Raw genomic sequence first — 19,003 nt, 5'->3', positions numbered from 1 at the left:
CTACAAGGGTCGGGTGTGGGTCAGGTCCAATACGAAAACAAGTCAAAACTCTCAGGCTCAGGTCATGTTCGGATTAGGCTTTAAAATTAGGCCCGAGTAGACCTGAGTCTGTAGAGGACAACGCTGTAATGAGAAGAGATCCCGCTTCACATTACCATGCCACGCCTCCTGAACCCAACCCTGCTGCCACTGTGTCTCCTTTCATCCTTCCCTCCCGGGATTGTGCAGCAGCTTCAGGAAGCGAAACTCTTGCCTTCCGCCCTGTAGGCAGTCCCACACTTGGCTCACCTGCACAGGCTCCCCATTGTCTGTGTGGCGGCACCCGCAGGAGGTGGTGCAGGAAGCAGGGAAGCCAGAGCGTGGAGCCGTCACAGATGGGGCATAATGCCAGGGAGCCTGGCAGCCACTAAGAGACAAACAGGAACTGGACCAGGCTCAGGGCAGCTGGAACTAATGCCGAAGGGGGAGAAGCCATGTCTGCTCCAGACAGAGAAACTTTCAAGGTCCCCCAGTGGACACAGTATCCCCCACATGCACTGAGAGATCCTGGGCCCCAGTGGAGATGCTCAGCTCCATAAAAGCTGAAGTGGGGGGGCAAAAAGTGCCAGTGATTGCGAGGCAGCAGGGACTGCAAAGCCAAGCCCAGCCCTGCCAGCCACTGCTCCCCGGTGCCACCTGACCACCCGCCCACCTACCAGCTGGAGGATCTGGAGATCCTGTTGAGTGACCAGGGCCAGCCCTACAAGACCATGTGTGCTTGGTGTGAACAAAGGAGCCAACAGGGCAAGCGAGAGCAGCAGCCACCTCCCCCGCACCCTGCCCATCTGACTGTTGCTCAGCTACTGACACACCCAGCCTGTGCTGCAGTGCACCCCTGCAGCTCCAGCTACTACCACCATCCTCCCCCTGGGCACAGCCACAAGGGGTGCACAAGCTGTTGGCTCTGCAGGCAATGGCCTCACTTGCCCCCTCCCATTCTCTCCCACACCTTCTCCACCCCCGTTACACACGAGACCCTTGCAACCCGACCCAAATCCAACAGGACCTAACTACAAAAGTTGGGTTCAGGTCAGGTATGAAAACAACGCAACAATCTCAAGCTTGGGTCAGGTTCAAACTTGTTGTAGTCTGTTCAGTTTCAAGTCAGGCTTTAAAACTGAAAAGGGCTGAATTCCAGGTAACTGAGATATAAAAGGTAGCAAATGCCAATGTTGGACAAATGAACTCAAGTAAAGTTATATAGAATCTAGCAGCTGCCCTATGTTCGTGAGTTGCCTGGTTTCATAGCACAGTTAAACCAAACATACAACAGGTTAAGTTACACTAGGACAATTTAAATTCACACGGAAAATCATTATCTGCTAGTGACATAGGTGATACCATACATAGATTTCTGGAAGGTGATTCCACACCAGTTTCACCGGTGAGAGATCATTTGCTCACCAATGCCTAGTTATATACCCTGCTGTATTCTTATGAGGTTAACATTTGCTCTAGATAATCATCACCTTCCATGAAGCAAATCCGGCTTTCTGGGAACTTCTTCATCAGTCTTCCCATGAAAAATTCACTTCCAAAATCTTGTGAGCGAATAAATGCTCCATATTTCCAGAATCCCACCTCGTAGGGCGTGAACTCCAACCATTCTATAGAGAGAGCAACAAAAAAGGCTTTTACTGCAGTGCCCAGACTGTGGGAAAAGATATACATATCAGATGACTAGAAAAAGATCAAGTGGAATACACCTTCCAGCATCAATTTCTTGGTGTATAATTATAGTTTAAAAACCATACAATTTTGTTACTAGCTATATTTCTAATCAATACTGGTTGCAACGCCGATGAGCTAGAAAGCAATTTTCCTCATATCAGCAGGGGATGGTCCCTCCATGTACGGACTGAGGTCCATTAATACAGCAATTTGGGGGTGGGAAGAGCCTTGGAGCGAACAAAGCCATAAGTACTCAGATATAGTTGTTCATCTATAAAGTTTTATATAGCTCATCTTCCCATTGGACAGCAACTATCAGTAAAGGTTGTAAATACTTTACGGAAGACAGATGAAACAAAAGAATTTTTAAAGGACCAAGCATCATATCAAGTCTTAGTGGGAACCTGTGCATTCCTGTGTGAGACCTGTTCATGCTCCTCACAGATCAGAACTATACAGCCATGTGACAACGCACGTGATGCTGTGATGTCATCGTCAGATACAACAGACATACATTATAGCTGAGGTAACAGTTATTTCCTCCACTGATAAGAAGCCCAGTACTTCTATTTGCTTTCTCTCCTCTTGACTATTCATACTAAGCAAGCATAGTTAAAATCAATGATAAATGAGATGTATATTTGATTGACATTATATTCAAAGGTTTACAGGTTTATCTGATGAATCCCGGGACTTCCTGATTCTACTAAATGTGTCTAGAAATCTCTCTGTCAAAAGATTTCTGGTACTTTTTGTAGTGAGGATGAACTCTGAACTTGACATATCCTGTGCTACAAATGAACTTTCATTTCCGGTCCAAGTCAGAACTCAAAAGACTAAAGGCATCAAACAAAAGCATTTAACATTTTTTAAAACTGTATCCACAGTTTTTTGAAGGTTAAAAAAAAAGGTTAAAAAAAAAGGTTAGTTTGGGGCTAGGAACAAAGGGTTATAATGTTAGTGGAACTGGTTTATCACACAAAATGAATGAAGATTTCTTAAAATATAAATCACATACTCTAAAATATCACCATTACCTCTAAAATCTTGAGCACTGCAGCTGTTTTTGAGGTTGATAGCCATGTAAATGGGCAGCGGATTCTGGCCCTCACTCATTGCCTGTTGCTGATCCGAGAGTTTATGGTTATCTTTCTGTTTTTGAAGAAAAATAATTAATAGGAAAAAATGGATCTGCATTTGAACTTTTACAATGTAACGTCTGAACTTCAGCCAGGTTTTCTTTTATGCTCTCAACTCATTGGGATGTATACAAATGTTTGTCTAGGCTATTCCAAACTTGCCCAAAGTCCCAGGAACAGCAGCTATTCTTTGATGCTTACATGTTATTAAGAAATGTGATCAGTTTGATTGTGGATTCAAACAAGCACAGAGAGGGAAATTCATGGGAAGAGACAGGTGACTAGAGTGCAGCAGGGACTGGAGCTGTCTAAGTTATGATCATCTTAGGCAGGTTATGCTGTAATATTCCAGATATATATGTGCTCAGGTATGGCATTATAGTGGATCTGATGCATTAAATGTCTTTGCTTGTGAAAAGAAATTACTAGGAAATAACCTATTTTAGTCAGTTTTCAAATACTGTTATTTCTAAACAAAATTTTTTCAACCTTGTTAATGGCACTCATCCTAAGGTGACATTGCCTTAAATTTTTAAAACATTTTGGAGTTATTCCAGCCCCAAATGATTTAATAAATCCATGCTTTACTTCCTTAACTGTTCTAAAATTCTTTAGCAATGCATATAAAACAATAAGACCTGGCCAATATTTGGTGAATATGTTTGACAAATTACACCATTTTCCATCCAAAAAAATGCATTTGCCAAATACTTTTTTAAAAACAGATTCAACTATAGCTGCATAGCTGATCAAATACCATTTGGCAAATACATTCCTCAGTGAGTACAAGTGAAATCCATACAACAATACATTCAAGGAATATTCTTTTCTGCAATTCAACTAGCTCTAAAAACAACACTGAAAGAATATAAATAAGACAGTATTACAAACACATACGAAACAAGTGGTCTGTGATGTAACTAGGATTTATGTCACCTTCTTGAAGCCAATTTTACAGTGTTAATTTAGTTTTCAACCAACAATGAATGTTTGAAGATATGCAATGTCCAAATAGGCATCTGAATTACAAAATGAATCCCACGGATTCAGATTTTTAAAAACAAAAAGTGTCAACCTAAGGCTGGCATGTTGGAATTTCTTGGCTCGAGCAGTTTAAGGTTCCATGGTACCCATAGGTCTGCCACATTTTTAAAGTGAGAACAGTGTTTGTATTTGAATATATAGTTGTATCTATCTACAACAAAAGATCCTAACAAATTCTTTGCATCAGTAACCCTACAGTATTGTTGGATGGGCCTCCCTTTCCAAGTTTATTTTCTGCGCATTCTTAGAGATAGAAGTTCATCAGGGCTCTGAAAAGAATGGTGTAGTCAATACCTCATCATGTAGTATGAATTCAACCATGAGCCCCCACAAGTCTATAAATGACGTGTTGTATCCTTGTTGGCACCGCTCTTTTAGCTCATTGTAATAGTACTTCAGACGGTCCAAGGTAAAACCTTTAATCTTGCATTTGGTCACATGCTTCCGAGCTTTATTGATCGCTTCCTCCAGATACTTCTGTGACCAGTTAGCATCTTCGTACAAGTTTGCCATAGTCCTGAGGAAGGGAGATAGGATGTTAAACAATAAGGGTAGGCCTACACTGGAAATGGAGATACAATTTCCAGCTTGGGCAGACATACTACCAGAAACTCTTAGTGAGACAGCCTGCTAAAAACAGTAGTGTAGCTGAGGCTGCATGGACAGTGGGATGGGATAGCTGCCCTGAGTACACACCTAAGGTTTCAGATGGGATTGTTCTCATGGTGGCTAGCCCATCCTGCTGTCTGTGCAGCCATGGCTACGCTGGTAATTTTACTATGCTAAACCTAGCGCAGGTATGTCTACCCAAACTGGAAATTACACCTCCAACTCCACCGTAGGAAGGAATGGTCAGTGTGTATGGCCAGGATGTAAAATCCCACCCCTTCATCTTCCTATCTCCAATCCTAGCTGAAAGACAAGATTCAGTATGATGGATCAAGAGTATAATTGACATAATACAGAAAGGTAATAGATGTTTAAATAAATATACATTCTTAACAATTATTTGAACTCTACTTCTGAGATCTAAGACATATACAGTATCCACTAGGTGGCACAGGCAGTTGGTCAGTGTGACTGCCCACCACTTAGCTTATAGTATTTTTGTTCTCAGTGTATACATAGGGAAATATGTGGGTTTATTTTTTATCTATAAAGTGTCACGCAAACAAACAGTGTTATATAAATAATAAATAAATAAATAGTGGCATGCAGAAAGATCAAATACAATTGTTGCTCATGTCCAGCTTACCATGTAGTGCCCGATAAACCAGTGATGTAAGAAATACTGTCCAAGATATTCAATTTCTGAAGACCCAACAGGCTGCCATACATTGCTGTTAATGATCTTGTCCCACCCCCTGTTGTCGTGATTGCCACCACTGGCACCTGCTCAACACACAGAGAAGACAGGTGAAAAACAACTGAACGTCAGAAATAAGAAATGATTTGTATGAAGGATGGAAATGGTAAAGGCATGGATAATACCAATAAAAAATGTCAGTTTGTGAGCAATTACATAATTCATGTTAACTACTTCCATTCCTATCTCCTAACTGAAAGCTCATATTCTGTTGCTTCAGATTTGTTTCTTTTTATTATACAATTGTTGACCAACTCACTATATTAGAATTCTCCTAACGAGCATCACCTGGAAGTCAGCATAAAAATATAGCCATTGCCCTACCAGAACAGTTAATTAATCCATGATTCTGTCTCTGACACTGGTCAGTGCTTCAGAAAAATGCACAACACCTTATAATAATTGGAATTGTGCAGTACAATATCATGGAGGTGCTTCCTGACCCCAACCTGATCATTACTTGATGTCCTCCTTAATTTACTAAGCCATTTACTTCCATAACATCCTGTGACAGTGAGTTGCATGGCTAATTATATGTTGCGTAGAAAGGTATGTTCATCTGCCTATTTAAATTTGTTACCCTTTAATTTCATCATGTGCTCTGCTGTTCTTTTGTCATGGAAAAGAGTAAATGAGTAGAGCTGGCTGGGAAACAGTTTTCCCGTCCCCCAATAATTTTTGAGAGGGCAAAATTTTTTGCAAATCAGTACCCCACCCTCCCACCCAAAAATCAGATTACATCAATAGAAATATTTTGTTTCAACAATGTCCGTTTTGTTTTGATTTTGACCTTTGCAAAAAAATCGTTAATTTTTTTTAGTGTAACTTGCCTAAAAGTTCAAAATGAAAAGTCATTTTGAACTAAAAAATGAAGTCAGCCAAATATCCCCCTTACAACAGACATATTCCCACCCTGCCTCCATCATACAAACTACCTCCACTCAGCAACCACAGACACTCCTCTAGTGTTTACTGCAAACCTCCTGCCTGACAAGCATTTTCTTGATACAAATGAGCAGTGTACAAAAGGAACCTGTAACTCATGACATCAGGGAACTGTAGAGAGACTACTAGGGCTGTAAAGGCTTACGTCACCTGGCCTGCTCTGCCCCACCTCACTCACCATACTGCTACGACAGTTCCTATGCTCCCAGTCTCTCCTTCCAGAGATCTGGACCTGCCCTTGGCAGGTAACAGGAGGGAGAGGACACCTGCCCTGCATGGTGCTGGGGGTGGAGGTGGGTGGCTGAGACCCAGTACCCTGGACATCCTCAAACTTTTGCCTGGGGATGTGTGGGAGGGAGAAGGTACTGGCAAGCTGTACAACTCCTAGACTCATTTCTCCCGCCAGTGGTCAGCACCTATCCAGGGAGTATCGTCTCTGTTCAAAGCTACCAATAAATGCAGCCTAATATAACTGATTAATCCTGGAGCCACTCACTGCACTCCTTGAAAGCAAATAATCCATTGCTTGCTTCTAAGGCTTCCTGACTACTCGGAAGAACCAGCTGAGCGCAGCACTACCATTGGAAAGAGGGGGACACCCACAATTCAGTTCCACACATACTTCATGGTCCTGCAGGTCCTCCTCTAGCTGGAGCACCTTCTTCACAGTAGCAGCAACATACTTCTTCCTTTTACACAGGAAAACCTGCTCTTCTGTGCACAAGTCAAACCCAAAGCGCACGTCCATGTCTTTTGGCCTGAAACACAAACTACAGCAAACGTCGTCGTCTTTGATTCCCATCCATCAACTCAGCAACGCCAAAAAGTGTATGCACATATATTATCACTTAGGACCTATATAGAGCAGACAATCAATAAACTCCATCATCAGACTTACACGACAGGCTATTTCCATACCTGTATAAAGACTGAGCAATGTAAGAAAGAGGGTGATATTTCTATTACCGGCACATGAGGAGCAACAATGTGGACAAAGGATAGGTCCCAGCATGTTTCAGGTTTCTTGCAAAAGTCACAAAGAAAATTGAGACAATTGGGGCATTTTTCATTTGCAGGGTCATTTTTAAACTCTTAGTATTTTTTCTGTGTCAATCTATTTCTCATCAAACCACCCTGAAAAATTCAAATAGCACTCCGAGTTTGCAGTTTCATCTTGTGTTTTTTGCCCTTGCAATGAGGTTGTTTACAAAATAAAGGTTTAGTGTTCCTGTTAAACTGAATTCTGCAACACAACCTTAACTGATACAGCTACCACTGCACCACATGGTCAAATTCTGCCCTCAGTTAACTCATGAAACCCCACTGACTTGTGTGCAGTTGTAGAGGTGTAGTACTGTGTATAATCTACTTCTAGTAGAAAACAGCTGGATAACCCCACTCTGTGTGCACTTCCTACATTGGTAATGAACGAGTATGCTATGCAAGGTCAATGTTCTATTGTAATTTGTTTATATTACATTATCACCCAAAATGCGGTAGGTGTTGCCTCAATATATGCATGGAGAGCTTGCAATCTAAGGCACAGATCCTGCAAGACCTCCCCTCCCAAGTAGACCTCCATGGCCATTCGGGCTAATATAAGTGTCTGTCCTTGCAAACACTTAAGCACATGGACAATTCCAATGAATTTCCTCACATGAGTAAAATTAAGCATGTGCTTAAGTGTTTGCAGAATTGGGAGTTAAAAGACAAAAACACAGATGGTGATTCATATCTGTGTGTTTGTCTTCAAAAATTGCTTCAGGATAGAATGTCAGAATTTCCCAAAAGGCTTTGGTCACATTGCCCTCTGGTGGGTGCAAACTACACAGGATATTAGCTGAAATGATAGTTCATGAGCATGGATGTTTCATGGGCGACTACTATAATTTTCCATTCCCAGCCACTTTTGCAAAGCACACATCATTCACTTACCAAGTTTAATCTTTAAAAACGAAGTCATTTAAATGATTTTCTGAATGTAAAAATGTGTCTGAATGTTTTCAGAATGGTCGGGAAAAAACCCTCAGACCCCCAAAAAGTCCCAAACAGCTGTATCTATTTTCTTCTGACTTTCTAATAAAGTTCACTTCTGGGTTGAGATTAAGCACACAGCTCTTCCTCCTTTCTAGAAAGCGGAAAAGTATAATTCATGTGGTCCTTTTTCTTTGCGAACTACAGTACTGTCAAGACCTGAAAAACATTTTTAAGACTGCAGTGACATATGCTTTACCATGTCTCCTCTGATCAAGTCTGACTGAATAATAGTCTATGAGATATTTCAGTTATAGCCAGATAGGAAACTCTTTTCCATCCTGCAAAAAAATTCAAGATTTTGAAAATTTTTCCCATCTTGAATCAGGATGAAGAGTCAGAATCTCAAAAATTTTCAAAAAACAAAATCTGAAAAAATTTCAGTTGAGGCACTTTGTTTTGATAATTCTGAAACATTTTGTTTAGATTTTTGACCTTTTCAAAAACATTTTTAACAGTACTATAATTAGCTTGAATTTTTAAACAAAAAGACATTTCAGCCTGGAAAACGAATTTTTCATTAAGAAAATGTTGAAATGAAACATTTCAATAATTTCAAACCTTTTTAAAAAAAAATTTCAAGTCAAGAAGTTTGCTGAAACAGAAACTTTTCATGAGAAAGGGTCCATTTCAATTAATTGACATTTTCCAGTGAAACAATGTTTCGTAAAAAATTCCCAACCAGCTCTAATTCCAATATTACATATAATATTAGTTTTACCTAGCAAGATTATCAGTTCATCTGAGGAGAAGGGAAGCATCAGTCAGCGTGTGTTTAAATTTCAGATTGCTGGCTAACCTCTGTTTTATGAGCCCCATGAAAATAATGACCATACTGGCCCAGACTTGCTCATGCAGAGGGAATCTTTGCTTAGCCAGCCACAGAAAGATTTCTCCAAGATAGGAGGCTTCTCCAGTGGTGTAGAGCCATCCTGGCAGTGCCTAAGCCACTCTCTCCCCTTGTCTAGAGCAGAGGGCATGAAAAGGGGAAATGGGGGATCACCAAGAATCCTTGCATCCCAGTGATTCCCAGCCGCCACAACAGCTCCTTCAGGCCATTGACACCTGGGTCTGACCTAGCTTAGAGCAGCACCAGCATTGGGAGACCACATAGGTGACAGTCACCTTTCCACCTTGCCCACACCTTGTGCTGGAAGACCTTCACCTGGACTCCAGAATCTGGCCAATTGTGTGTTATAATACAAACAACGTGTGCTCTTTTATGTTTGGTTGGTTTTTAAAATGCAGTTATTCTCCGAAAAGCAACTGCAGCTATGGCAGCATGGGATTCCATGTTTACTGTTTCAGTGATTCCATATCAAATGTGCTAAGTTTACAAGTAAAAAGTTTTTTCCCTGGCTTCTGGCCCTACAAATGCCTCCCGAAAGTCAAACTGCGTTCTTTTTTTCTTGTGCATCAGACCCAGTAATAAAGGTTCTGTCAGCCAAATTGTGCCTCAGTTACATCAGTGCAACCTCATTATCTTCACATTATGCTTTCAGTGATGCCTGTGCAGACACAACTGGTTGACTCTCAGTTAACATTTCCTTTGATGATGCATGAGAAGCAGTGGAACCTGTCTCACTCTCTCTTGACTATTCTGGGGGTAAAGTGGTGCCCCTCCCCTCCAGTGTCCCCCTGGACCAAAAATGGTGTAGGAAAGATCACCCATACTCTGGGAGTGCTAGGACACAGGCAGTGCCTCCCTTTCCAACCCCAACCAGGCAACCTCAGGGGACAACTGCAGACAGCTGCCAGCCAGAGACTCCAGCTGGTAGGCACAGAAGCTGTCAGCTTTGAAACACTACACATTCCAGTCAAAACTTTCACTGGCTGTTTGCTCTTGCTCCACCTCCCTCCTTGCGAACTCTTCACATGAGTGTCACTCCCACCTGACCCTCTCCTAGTCTGTCTCTCCTCCTCATGCCCTTCCCATTCCTTTTTATTTCCATTGAGCTGATCCCCTCCTAAGAAAACCCATTAAAAAAATCATGGAACTGACATGATGTTTGCTGCCACCACATTGTTCACTCCGCTTGTGTGTGATACCCTTCACGCACTCTGTCTCTGTCTTGTCTATTCAGACAATATTTCTCATTGTTTCCTTGTGCTCTCCCATCTGTCTGTGTCCATCTGTCATCTCTTAGACTGAGATTGTAAACTCCTTGGGGCAGGGATTGTCTTTGTCCTAAGTTTGTACAGCACCTAGCTCAGAGGGGTACTTGACCATGACTAAGGCTCCTAGACACTGCGATAATACAATACAATGCATAATTGATTCTGTCAAGTTAGCAAAACCAAAGAGGAGTACACATTACTTTAGTCTCAAAGGTCAGCAGATCTGACTGACAACAAACAGGGAACAGACCTGACAAAAATGTGCCAATTGTACACAGTCACTTTCAACACCGAATCGTACTTTAAATGTTTGCAGAAGCTCTTGACATACTGTAAGTATATTTTTCCCAAAACAAAAAACAAAATAAAACACACACACAGAAGAAGAGGGCAGAGAGTTAAGCTGACAGTCATTAGCACTCTAAGGTTACGCCTATACTATGCAGCTTTTAGCAACACTGCCGACAAAAACTTCCATTCCCAATGAGCGGCATTAGCGTTGTTGGCCGGAGACAAAGCACTGTTCACACCAGCGCTTGTCATCCACAAAACTTTTATCTTTCAGAGGTGTATGTTTTTTAACACCTCTGAAGGACAGAAGTTTCGTCTTTCACTTGCCAGTGTAGATAATGCCTAAGAACCAAGATAAGATATCTTACCAGTCTTTTGCCTTCACATGCAAGTCAAATGTTTTGTCCTGAAAATTAAGAAAGTAGATAAATTACCATCATATTTTTAAACCTTCCTTTCTCTTAGAGTGAGTTTTGCCTACTCTCCAATTAGCAATGTCTGAAATGTCTAATTATAGCATATGCTCAAATAACTGCAAATGTATTTGCAGATAATGGAAAAATGCAAATGTACAATGGATACGGTAATAAGTGGAATAGTCTCATTCTATTTGGAGGTTTATTGTGGCAGGATGTTAGTAATAGAATGCAATATTAATTGTTAGTTTAATAAAATAGCATGTGTTAGGTATTACTTCTCCCTTTATATTCTATCAATAAATTATGATTGTCTTCAATATAATGAAGAAAATCAACACCGAAGGAACTGTAATTAAAGAATGTATACTGAAATTTCATTTTATCACCTACAATAATGAAAAGCCATTACCCCCATTTTTTATAAATGCATTCTGATACATGTGTGACAGAGGGATTTGTAGTCTTATAGATCATTTAAGTATAGAATCTTAAGGTTTCAGGTTTCAAATGGTTATCAGGACAAAAAAATTGATTGTTGCTATTTGGTACTTTAATAAGTAGTATGATGATTTTTTGAGCAATTTTTATAAACCTACATAATCAGCTACACTTTGCACTACAATTATCATGTTAATAACTTTCCCGTATTAGTAAAAACTTAAACATAGTTAAAATATTTATTCCAAGAGGTTTGCAGCACTCACCCTTACTATTGTTATTTTCTTTTGCAAAGGGAGTGAATTTAGAGGCAGAGGCAGGGATTCTTCTTTATCTGAGGTCTGCTCAATTAAAAGAAAAGTGGAGATGGTGGTGATTTATCACAAAGAGAAAAGGGCTAACCCTCCCCAAAACACATGAATTAGATGGATGATGTTGTTTACATTCTACTCCAAATGATATTTTCGTTAAGGCTAATGATAACATACAACACAGTAATGCATCTTCTTTGGCAGTGTAACATCCAGTTGTGTTTGTTTATTCTTGACATAGTGGAAAAACACGGAATCTCTATTCCTGAGACTGGAGTCAGCGTCCAATGAAATCTTCTGGGTTTCTTCATAGGATCCTTTGACTGTAAGTGTGAGCTCTTCCTCTGAAGACAAAAGACAGTGAACAAGGAGAACCTTAACTGTAGGTGCCCAGAAACAAACTTTGCATGACTTATACACTGCATTCACTGAGAAGTTCTTTGCATCGTCCTCATAATAGTGGTTGCTTAGTAAATCTAGAGACTGCCCCCAAAAGATTCTAAAATCCCATAACAAATATTCAGGTAAATGAGGATTCAAATAATTCAGTGAGTCACTGAGTAAGTGCTTTAATTGGAGGACTCTAACCAAGATTTAGATTAGAATTTAGATTAGAAGGAATGTCATACTCCTTATAAAAGCCAAAGGTCCTAATTGCAAATCAAATAGAGTGATTTATCAGTGTCTTTCTGTGATAACAGCTCAGTAGCAATGGTGGGGGACAGGGATCAGCATTCATGTCGCACTCCCTGACAATACCTGGCCCAGCCCAGGGAAGCTAATGATCCATCCAGCGGACCAAATTCAGTGATGAATCCTGGTCACGTGCCACCTGAGGCATGTTACACATACAGGAAGAAACAGCAGCAATGGTGGTGTTATAGCTGAAATGATCCTTCCATTCAGTGGTGCCAATTCAGATACTTCTTGGAGATGAGGTGGGGGCAAATTCCACTCCTTCCTCCCCTGGCAGGGATCCCATTCTGGTTCCCACTCTCACAGAGACCCTAGGTCTCCTCAGCCAGAAAGTACCCTGTTTCTTATCCACACAGCTCATGAGCCAGTGCTGCCAGAAGTCAACTTCTCTGTGGACTCCCCTGCACTTCACAGTACAGAAACAGACTTCCCACACACCAGATCGCAACACCCTTTGGCCTGTCTGCTCCTCAATCTGCATCGAGGAGCAGGCAGGTGAAATTTAAGCAGCATTACGAACCCATGTGACAGGTCACAACATCACTCACTGAAATTTGTCCTGGCAACCCCTCTATGTCTATAGAGGGGTGGCCGGGTCAAATTTCAGTGGCGTTGCAGCTACAGCAGTGATCCTGATTGCTTCACAGCAGCCCTTCTGATTTAGTACAGGACCACTGCTTAAAAATGCTTGAGCCATGGCCTCCCCCACTTCACAGCCTATGGAATTTTGAGCAAGAGCAAAACCTTGCACAGACGCTTGCATCCCCACGGAGATGCTGTCACTGTTCTCCTATAGGATCAAGACCTAAGCCTCTATATTTCTTGTCACTTGTAGTTTTCCCCAGAAATTACCTTTCAGACACAAATTTCCGATTCCAGGGCTCAGCAATAGCTAATCAAAGCATTTGGCTTTCCTCCCCCACCCCCCTGCTCCTATTCATGAACTGTCTAACAGGTAATGATTTTTCAAAAATTGTTCAATGTGTAAATCTTGGGAAAGAACCCACCTATTGAAATGTGTACGCAAGGAGTATCAGAGATCCCTGCTACATTAAACAAGACTGATTTTATAAACATGGGCCCCATTCCTGCAATAAGATCTGTTTGTGTGGATCCCCACATCCATGTGTAATCTCATATTTAAATCCTTGAGACACTTTATTTTTGCTCAAACAACTAAAAAAAAAAACCTTTAAAAACCTTTGAATTGGTATGTGCACAGGCCTAAATGAAGTCTACAGATTAGGCCTTATTTGCAGAAATTTAGTTATGAAATAATATTTAAAAGGTCAATGTCAGGTCAAGTCTAGCCCCAAATTTACATTTCGTACATAAAAGGTTCACAAAACCTAAAAACAACAGAAATTTTTCCACAATGTTTTGTTAAAATTTCAGCATAAACAGTATTCTTTGAATAAAGAAAAGGTGGTTGTGAGAGCCAAAATTTTAAATTTTCTGACTGTTGTTTGAGTCTCAAATGTAATGCTATTTTAGTGAGAGGGGTTTTTGGGCCTTTAAAGTATCATATGACAGTCAGCATCACCTACATAATCATAGAAATGTAAATGTAGGATTGGAAGGGACCTCAAGCGGTCATTAAGTCCAGCGCCCTGCATTGAGGCAGGACCATCCCTGACAGGTGTTTGTCCAATCTGTTCTTAACAACCTCCAATGATGGGGATTCCACAACCTCCCTTGGAAGCCTAGTCCAGTGTTTAACTACCCTTATAGCTGGCAAGTGGCTCCTAATATGTAATCTAAATCTCCCAAGGTGCAGATTAAGCCCATTATTTCTTGTCCTACTGTCAGTGAACAGGGAGAACAAATGAACACAGTCCTCTTTATAACAGCCCTTAATAATGGATTATTCATTTTCTAACTTTGATTATAACTACAGAATCATAACATATAAATAGCCAGTTAATGAAGAAATAACCTCACTTGTGGATTGTTGCTTTAGCTTCTTTGCCTGCCCATTAACTTCCAAACAGGAAACTTCACGTGACTGTAACAGAGATGACCAAATAAATGACAAAGAGTGACACAGATGGGGTTCTAAGTGAGTCACCGTGTTCTCCATTAACTCCTCTGGGTGATTAAGCAGTGACAACAAAGGGAATCATATCTAGTCCTTAGATGCAGGGACGGTGACAGTGACATATCGTTTCCATGTTGGGGAGTATAAAGGAGGAGAAAATAGGAGCATCTTACAAGTATGAACAGAAAAGTAATGTAACTCCTCAAGGGAGGGGGAATAATGGAATGGAAAGCTATTCAGATAGGGGTTTGTTTTTTTAGAGAGAATAGCTTGAGAGAAGCTGTTTGTGTGTGTTTTATCACTTTTAATAATTAAGCATTAACTACTTTAGGGAACAGCATAGGAGTAGTGACTAGCAAAATTCTCACGCCTGCATTAGGAGGTGGGAATACTGGGTGCTCACAGCTGCACCACTTTCAGTCTTTGGCAGAAGGTGACTCTGCTAGAATAGCAGAGAGATCCCAGCTATCCCAGTTCCAGGCTGTCTCTCCATAGGAGCGTGTGCTTCGAGCACCGGACAACACGTTTTCCCAGTGCTAGCAGTTGTGTGGGACAGGAAAGATCACAGGAAATAAAAGGATTACCACTAGTACTCCATTAGTAATGATGTTTTCAGGACAGTCCAGACTACAAAACAAAATTAAAAATACAAATGTCATGATTAGTATTATTTAAATGACTCTAAGAGTATCAGACACAGACTTTCCCCCTCAACATTTATATTGCTCATTTACATTTATTTATTTATTTTAACTTATAGATGTCCCAGAAGAGGGAATAGCACTAGAAGCCAGTTCTACCATATGGGTATTATGCAAGTTTCCACACACTTCTTTAACAGTGGAAAAGAGAAGTTGACCTTTAAAGCCCCTGATATTCCAGCCCTGGAACTGTGCCAAGCAGATGCTGTGCGCTGTGTCAGAGCATGCAGCGGTTTCTTACATACTCCATACTAAACCTCTGAAGAGTTTGAGATCATTAAATCGGTCTGAATGGTTCAAACCCAGGCCTCCATAGATGAAAACCTGATGCATTAATCTAAGATTCCATACTAGCACAATGGGGGGAAAATTTTCTATACTCGTTTTAAAGGTGAACAGCAAAATGGAAATGAAACTCAAAATAATGCCAGAGAGAGAGAGAGAGAGAGAGAAAGTAAAAATTTCCCCCTCTCTGATAAATAAGGCAATTCCTGATCTATTCAAGATATCATATAATGCATCATTCTTTGATATTACAGTTGCAAACTCACATTTCAGCCATGTAACTCATGTTATTAGTGACGTGTGGAACATAGTCATAATAATTTAGAGTCAGATCCTCAAGTTCATGTACATTGTTGCTCTATTGATTTAAATGACTTCCACCAGTTGAGAATCTGGCCGTTAAGTTTTAAATATGTTACCCAATATTCTTTCCTTTATCAGGCTAACTGTTATATGGAGATATATAGGGAACATGAGCAGATAAAATCAGAGATGGATGGTATGTTATTCTGGAGGGTGTGTGGAAATGCCACAACCTGCGCCCTACACATTCACAGTTACACAAAGCCTATTCCAGGAAATGGACACCAAAGCTCCTGATATTTGGTTCCTGTGTTAGTAGTTAAAGTTGTAGTTAGACAGATACTGTCATTACAGTCCTTGTTTCTGGCAGGGGTGAGGAATTATGTTGTGTTTAATAAATACAAGATAAGATGGATTCCTAGCTAGATAAATATGTACTTTTTGAACTCTTTCATAGGAAGACCTGGCCTTCCCGTTTTTCAATAGCTGCCACACACAGCTCAGTGGCCTCTTGATTCATGAGCCTACTCTGGACCTGATTCTGTTCTCAGATATGCTACTACAAATCTGGAGTACATGTACTGAAGACCATGAAGTTACAATGGTATAAAACCTGGGTGAGCTCAGGATCAGGCTACAAGTCTGGGTTTTCATGTCACCTGCCTCATCTCCTGAAAATTCCACTGTCCTGTGAACATGGTAAAGCATCCTTTCTAACACTTTATTGGAATAAAGAAACAATTATGAGTCCCAAAGCTACTTTGTCTGTCCCTCTCCTTCACTTTCACTCTACCCAGAACCTTGCTCAGTCCCACATCATGCCTGACTTCCTGCTTCAGATTTAAAGAAACAATATGCATAAAGCTTCAGAAGCCACCATCCCCTGTGCCTGATGCTCTGATTTCCTTCTGCAGGACCCAAAACAGCTAACTAATGTAATCAGCTGCTCTTAGCACCATAGGGGAAACGTCTAGAAATAATATACCAGAGTTAAAGCAACTAAGGACTGTTTATTTACTAAAAACTGCAAAAAACATGCTTTCACCTTTCACCGATAATTATCTTTTAACATTCACATTTTACACAACTTTTTGTACATCTATTTACATTTATTTCTTCTATTTTACATGTTTTTTAAAAAATATTTTCCTTCACATTTCCAAACAAGGGAGGTGGTGTGTGTGACATGAAAGCCTTTGGAGGGGGGCTGAAGGGCCTTCAGTCTTCTAGGAACTGCAGCAGAAGCACCTCCTCAAGTTGGGATATCTGAAAGACAGACAGAAGGAAGAAAAATGTCAGAGGCAACAACCCATTGGGCCCTCGAGGTCCCTACAACCTCTTTATACACTGACAGTACCTTTTGGTTTGCCAGGATCTGCCACAAGTCCTTGCCTGCCCCCTGGTATCAGGGCCTAGGCTATATTAGATCACGGAGAAAGGGAATATTGGCCAACCGAAGCCACCCAGCCAGCCTGGATCCTATCCCTTCAGCACCTCGCACAGGGTTGCCCTGTTTCTGGATCCTACCAGTGGAAACATGAAAGAGAAAGGAAACATGAGTATTGATTAAACACAAAGTTTAATACACAACAAAAATCAACACAAAAGAACCACCTAAATAAAAATGACTTACCTCCTCAGTCACTGCTACCCAGGGGCAAGCAGTTGTCACCCACACACAGGCCTGGGCTATGGGCCCATAGGCAGTTGGGCAATGTATCTGCCATGGCTTGGCTCAGCTGTTGGTGCAAAGGCAGTCTGCAGGTAGGCACATGCACAGCTACTTGGGCTGGTCAGAACCAAAGTATCTGGTTCTTGGACCGTACTATTGGTATTGATACTAAAAAGTGGGGCTCTGCAGGTAGTGGTGTAAGGAGTGGAGGCAGAAGGCTAGTGAGGGTTTTCATCATAGTAACAGAAACCAAACAACCAAAATCTTTTCTTCCCTTTAAATCAAAGTTAATTGGAATGAGTGCATAAAATGATTTTCATGTTGCTGTCTGGTGATGAAATAGTATGGAAAAGTCAAATAAACATTTTTTTAGAAGTCAAAAGGCATATCTTTCCCACTGATGTCACACAGCAGGCCAGACTCGTGAAATCAACAAAGGAAAATGTTAAAGGATCACTGTAATGTGCTGCAACCACCTTTCTGGGCCTGTGATTACACTTTCTAAATAAAGTTATTATTAGAAGATCTTGGTAAGAAAGTAACAGACCCATACAAGTAAGCTTTTCTTAATAGGAATCAACAAGACCTTGATTTAAGCTGGGGAGACAACAGTCAATAATCACATCAGGCAAAATTTCTTTACATGAACGATGATTAAGGCTACGATTATGTCCCGGAGGTCACGGAATCCATGACTTCCATTGACCTCCGTGACGTTTTCTGCCCAGGGGCTGGAGCTCCCAGCCAGTTCTGCCCCCATAGCTCCCAGCTCCCACCCTGGTGGGGGGACCCCGAAGCTGCCCAGACATGGACCCTGCGACAGACGGCGGGGGGACTCCCCACAGCTGCTGAGCTCCGGCGGCCAGCCAGCACACCCCGCAACTGTCCAGCAGCGGCAGCCAGGGCCAGCAGCTGGGGGACTCCACAGCTCCCTAGCACCGCAGCAGTGGAGCAACGGGGAGCCCTAGAGCAGCAGTGGGTGCTGAACCCGCCTACCCCTTTTGTCAGGGATATTTTTAGTGAAAGTCAGGGACAGGTCATGGGCTTCTGTGAATTTTTATTTATTGCCCGTGACCTGTCCCTGACTTTTACTAAAAATATCTGGGACAAAAACTTAATCTTGATGATACTTACATTACATGACAAGCTACCATACTCCAGTATGAAAATAAGTTTTGTACATCGTTCCACTCAAGAATCCATTAGAATTTGGAAAGAAAATTCTGTTGGGTCTGAGTATTCCTTAGGAGGCAGCAGACACATGGAGCACATTCCCCATTGCCAAGTTATTACTTTCCAAATTGTTTTTTTTTCTACCAGTTAGAGAGTCTATAACATTCAAGGTTTTACTCACATGTTCTGCAATATGAACTCCACCTCCAGCTCCTCCTGTTCCTGAAAATCAAAAAGAAGTGAATGAAGTCAATATGCAATAACCCTTCCCCATAAGGGTAACTTTGTGGATTGTATGAGCCTGGATCCACAGGTGTACA

At 41.2% G+C, this 19,003-nt stretch overlaps 1 protein-coding gene across 1 annotated transcript in view; it reads right to left on the bottom strand.

Annotated features, from left to right (window-relative positions):
- LOC311521472 (cytosolic phospholipase A2 epsilon-like) overlaps positions 1-19,003 on the bottom strand; it is a 48,702-nt gene that overhangs the window by 8,102 nt on the left and 21,597 nt on the right. Inside the window, exons 6-17 of the mRNA XM_084629806.1 lie at positions 18,865-18,905; positions 15,087-15,176; positions 14,918-14,954; positions 14,453-14,516; positions 11,993-12,159; positions 11,771-11,845; positions 11,016-11,053; positions 6,827-6,974; positions 5,149-5,285; positions 4,188-4,410; positions 2,748-2,862; positions 1,509-1,646 (exon numbers count right to left, since the gene is read on the bottom strand). Of these exons, the coding sequence (XP_084485932.1) occupies positions 1,509-1,646; positions 2,748-2,862; positions 4,188-4,410; positions 5,149-5,285; positions 6,827-6,974; positions 11,016-11,053; positions 11,771-11,845; positions 11,993-12,159; positions 14,453-14,516; positions 14,918-14,954; positions 15,087-15,176; positions 18,865-18,905 (1,273 nt within the window). The remainder of the gene's footprint in view (positions 1-1,508; positions 1,647-2,747; positions 2,863-4,187; positions 4,411-5,148; positions 5,286-6,826; positions 6,975-11,015; positions 11,054-11,770; positions 11,846-11,992; positions 12,160-14,452; positions 14,517-14,917; positions 14,955-15,086; positions 15,177-18,864; positions 18,906-19,003) is intronic.

The sequence above is a fragment of the Lepidochelys olivacea genome, assembly GCF_965140295.1.
Source record: "Lepidochelys olivacea isolate rLepOli2 genome assembly, chromosome: 6".
In the NCBI taxonomy this organism is placed as follows: domain Eukaryota; kingdom Metazoa; phylum Chordata; order Testudines; family Cheloniidae; genus Lepidochelys; species Lepidochelys olivacea.
Note: the sequence above shows the minus strand (reverse complement) of the source record. Positions and strands in the feature narration are given on the sequence as shown.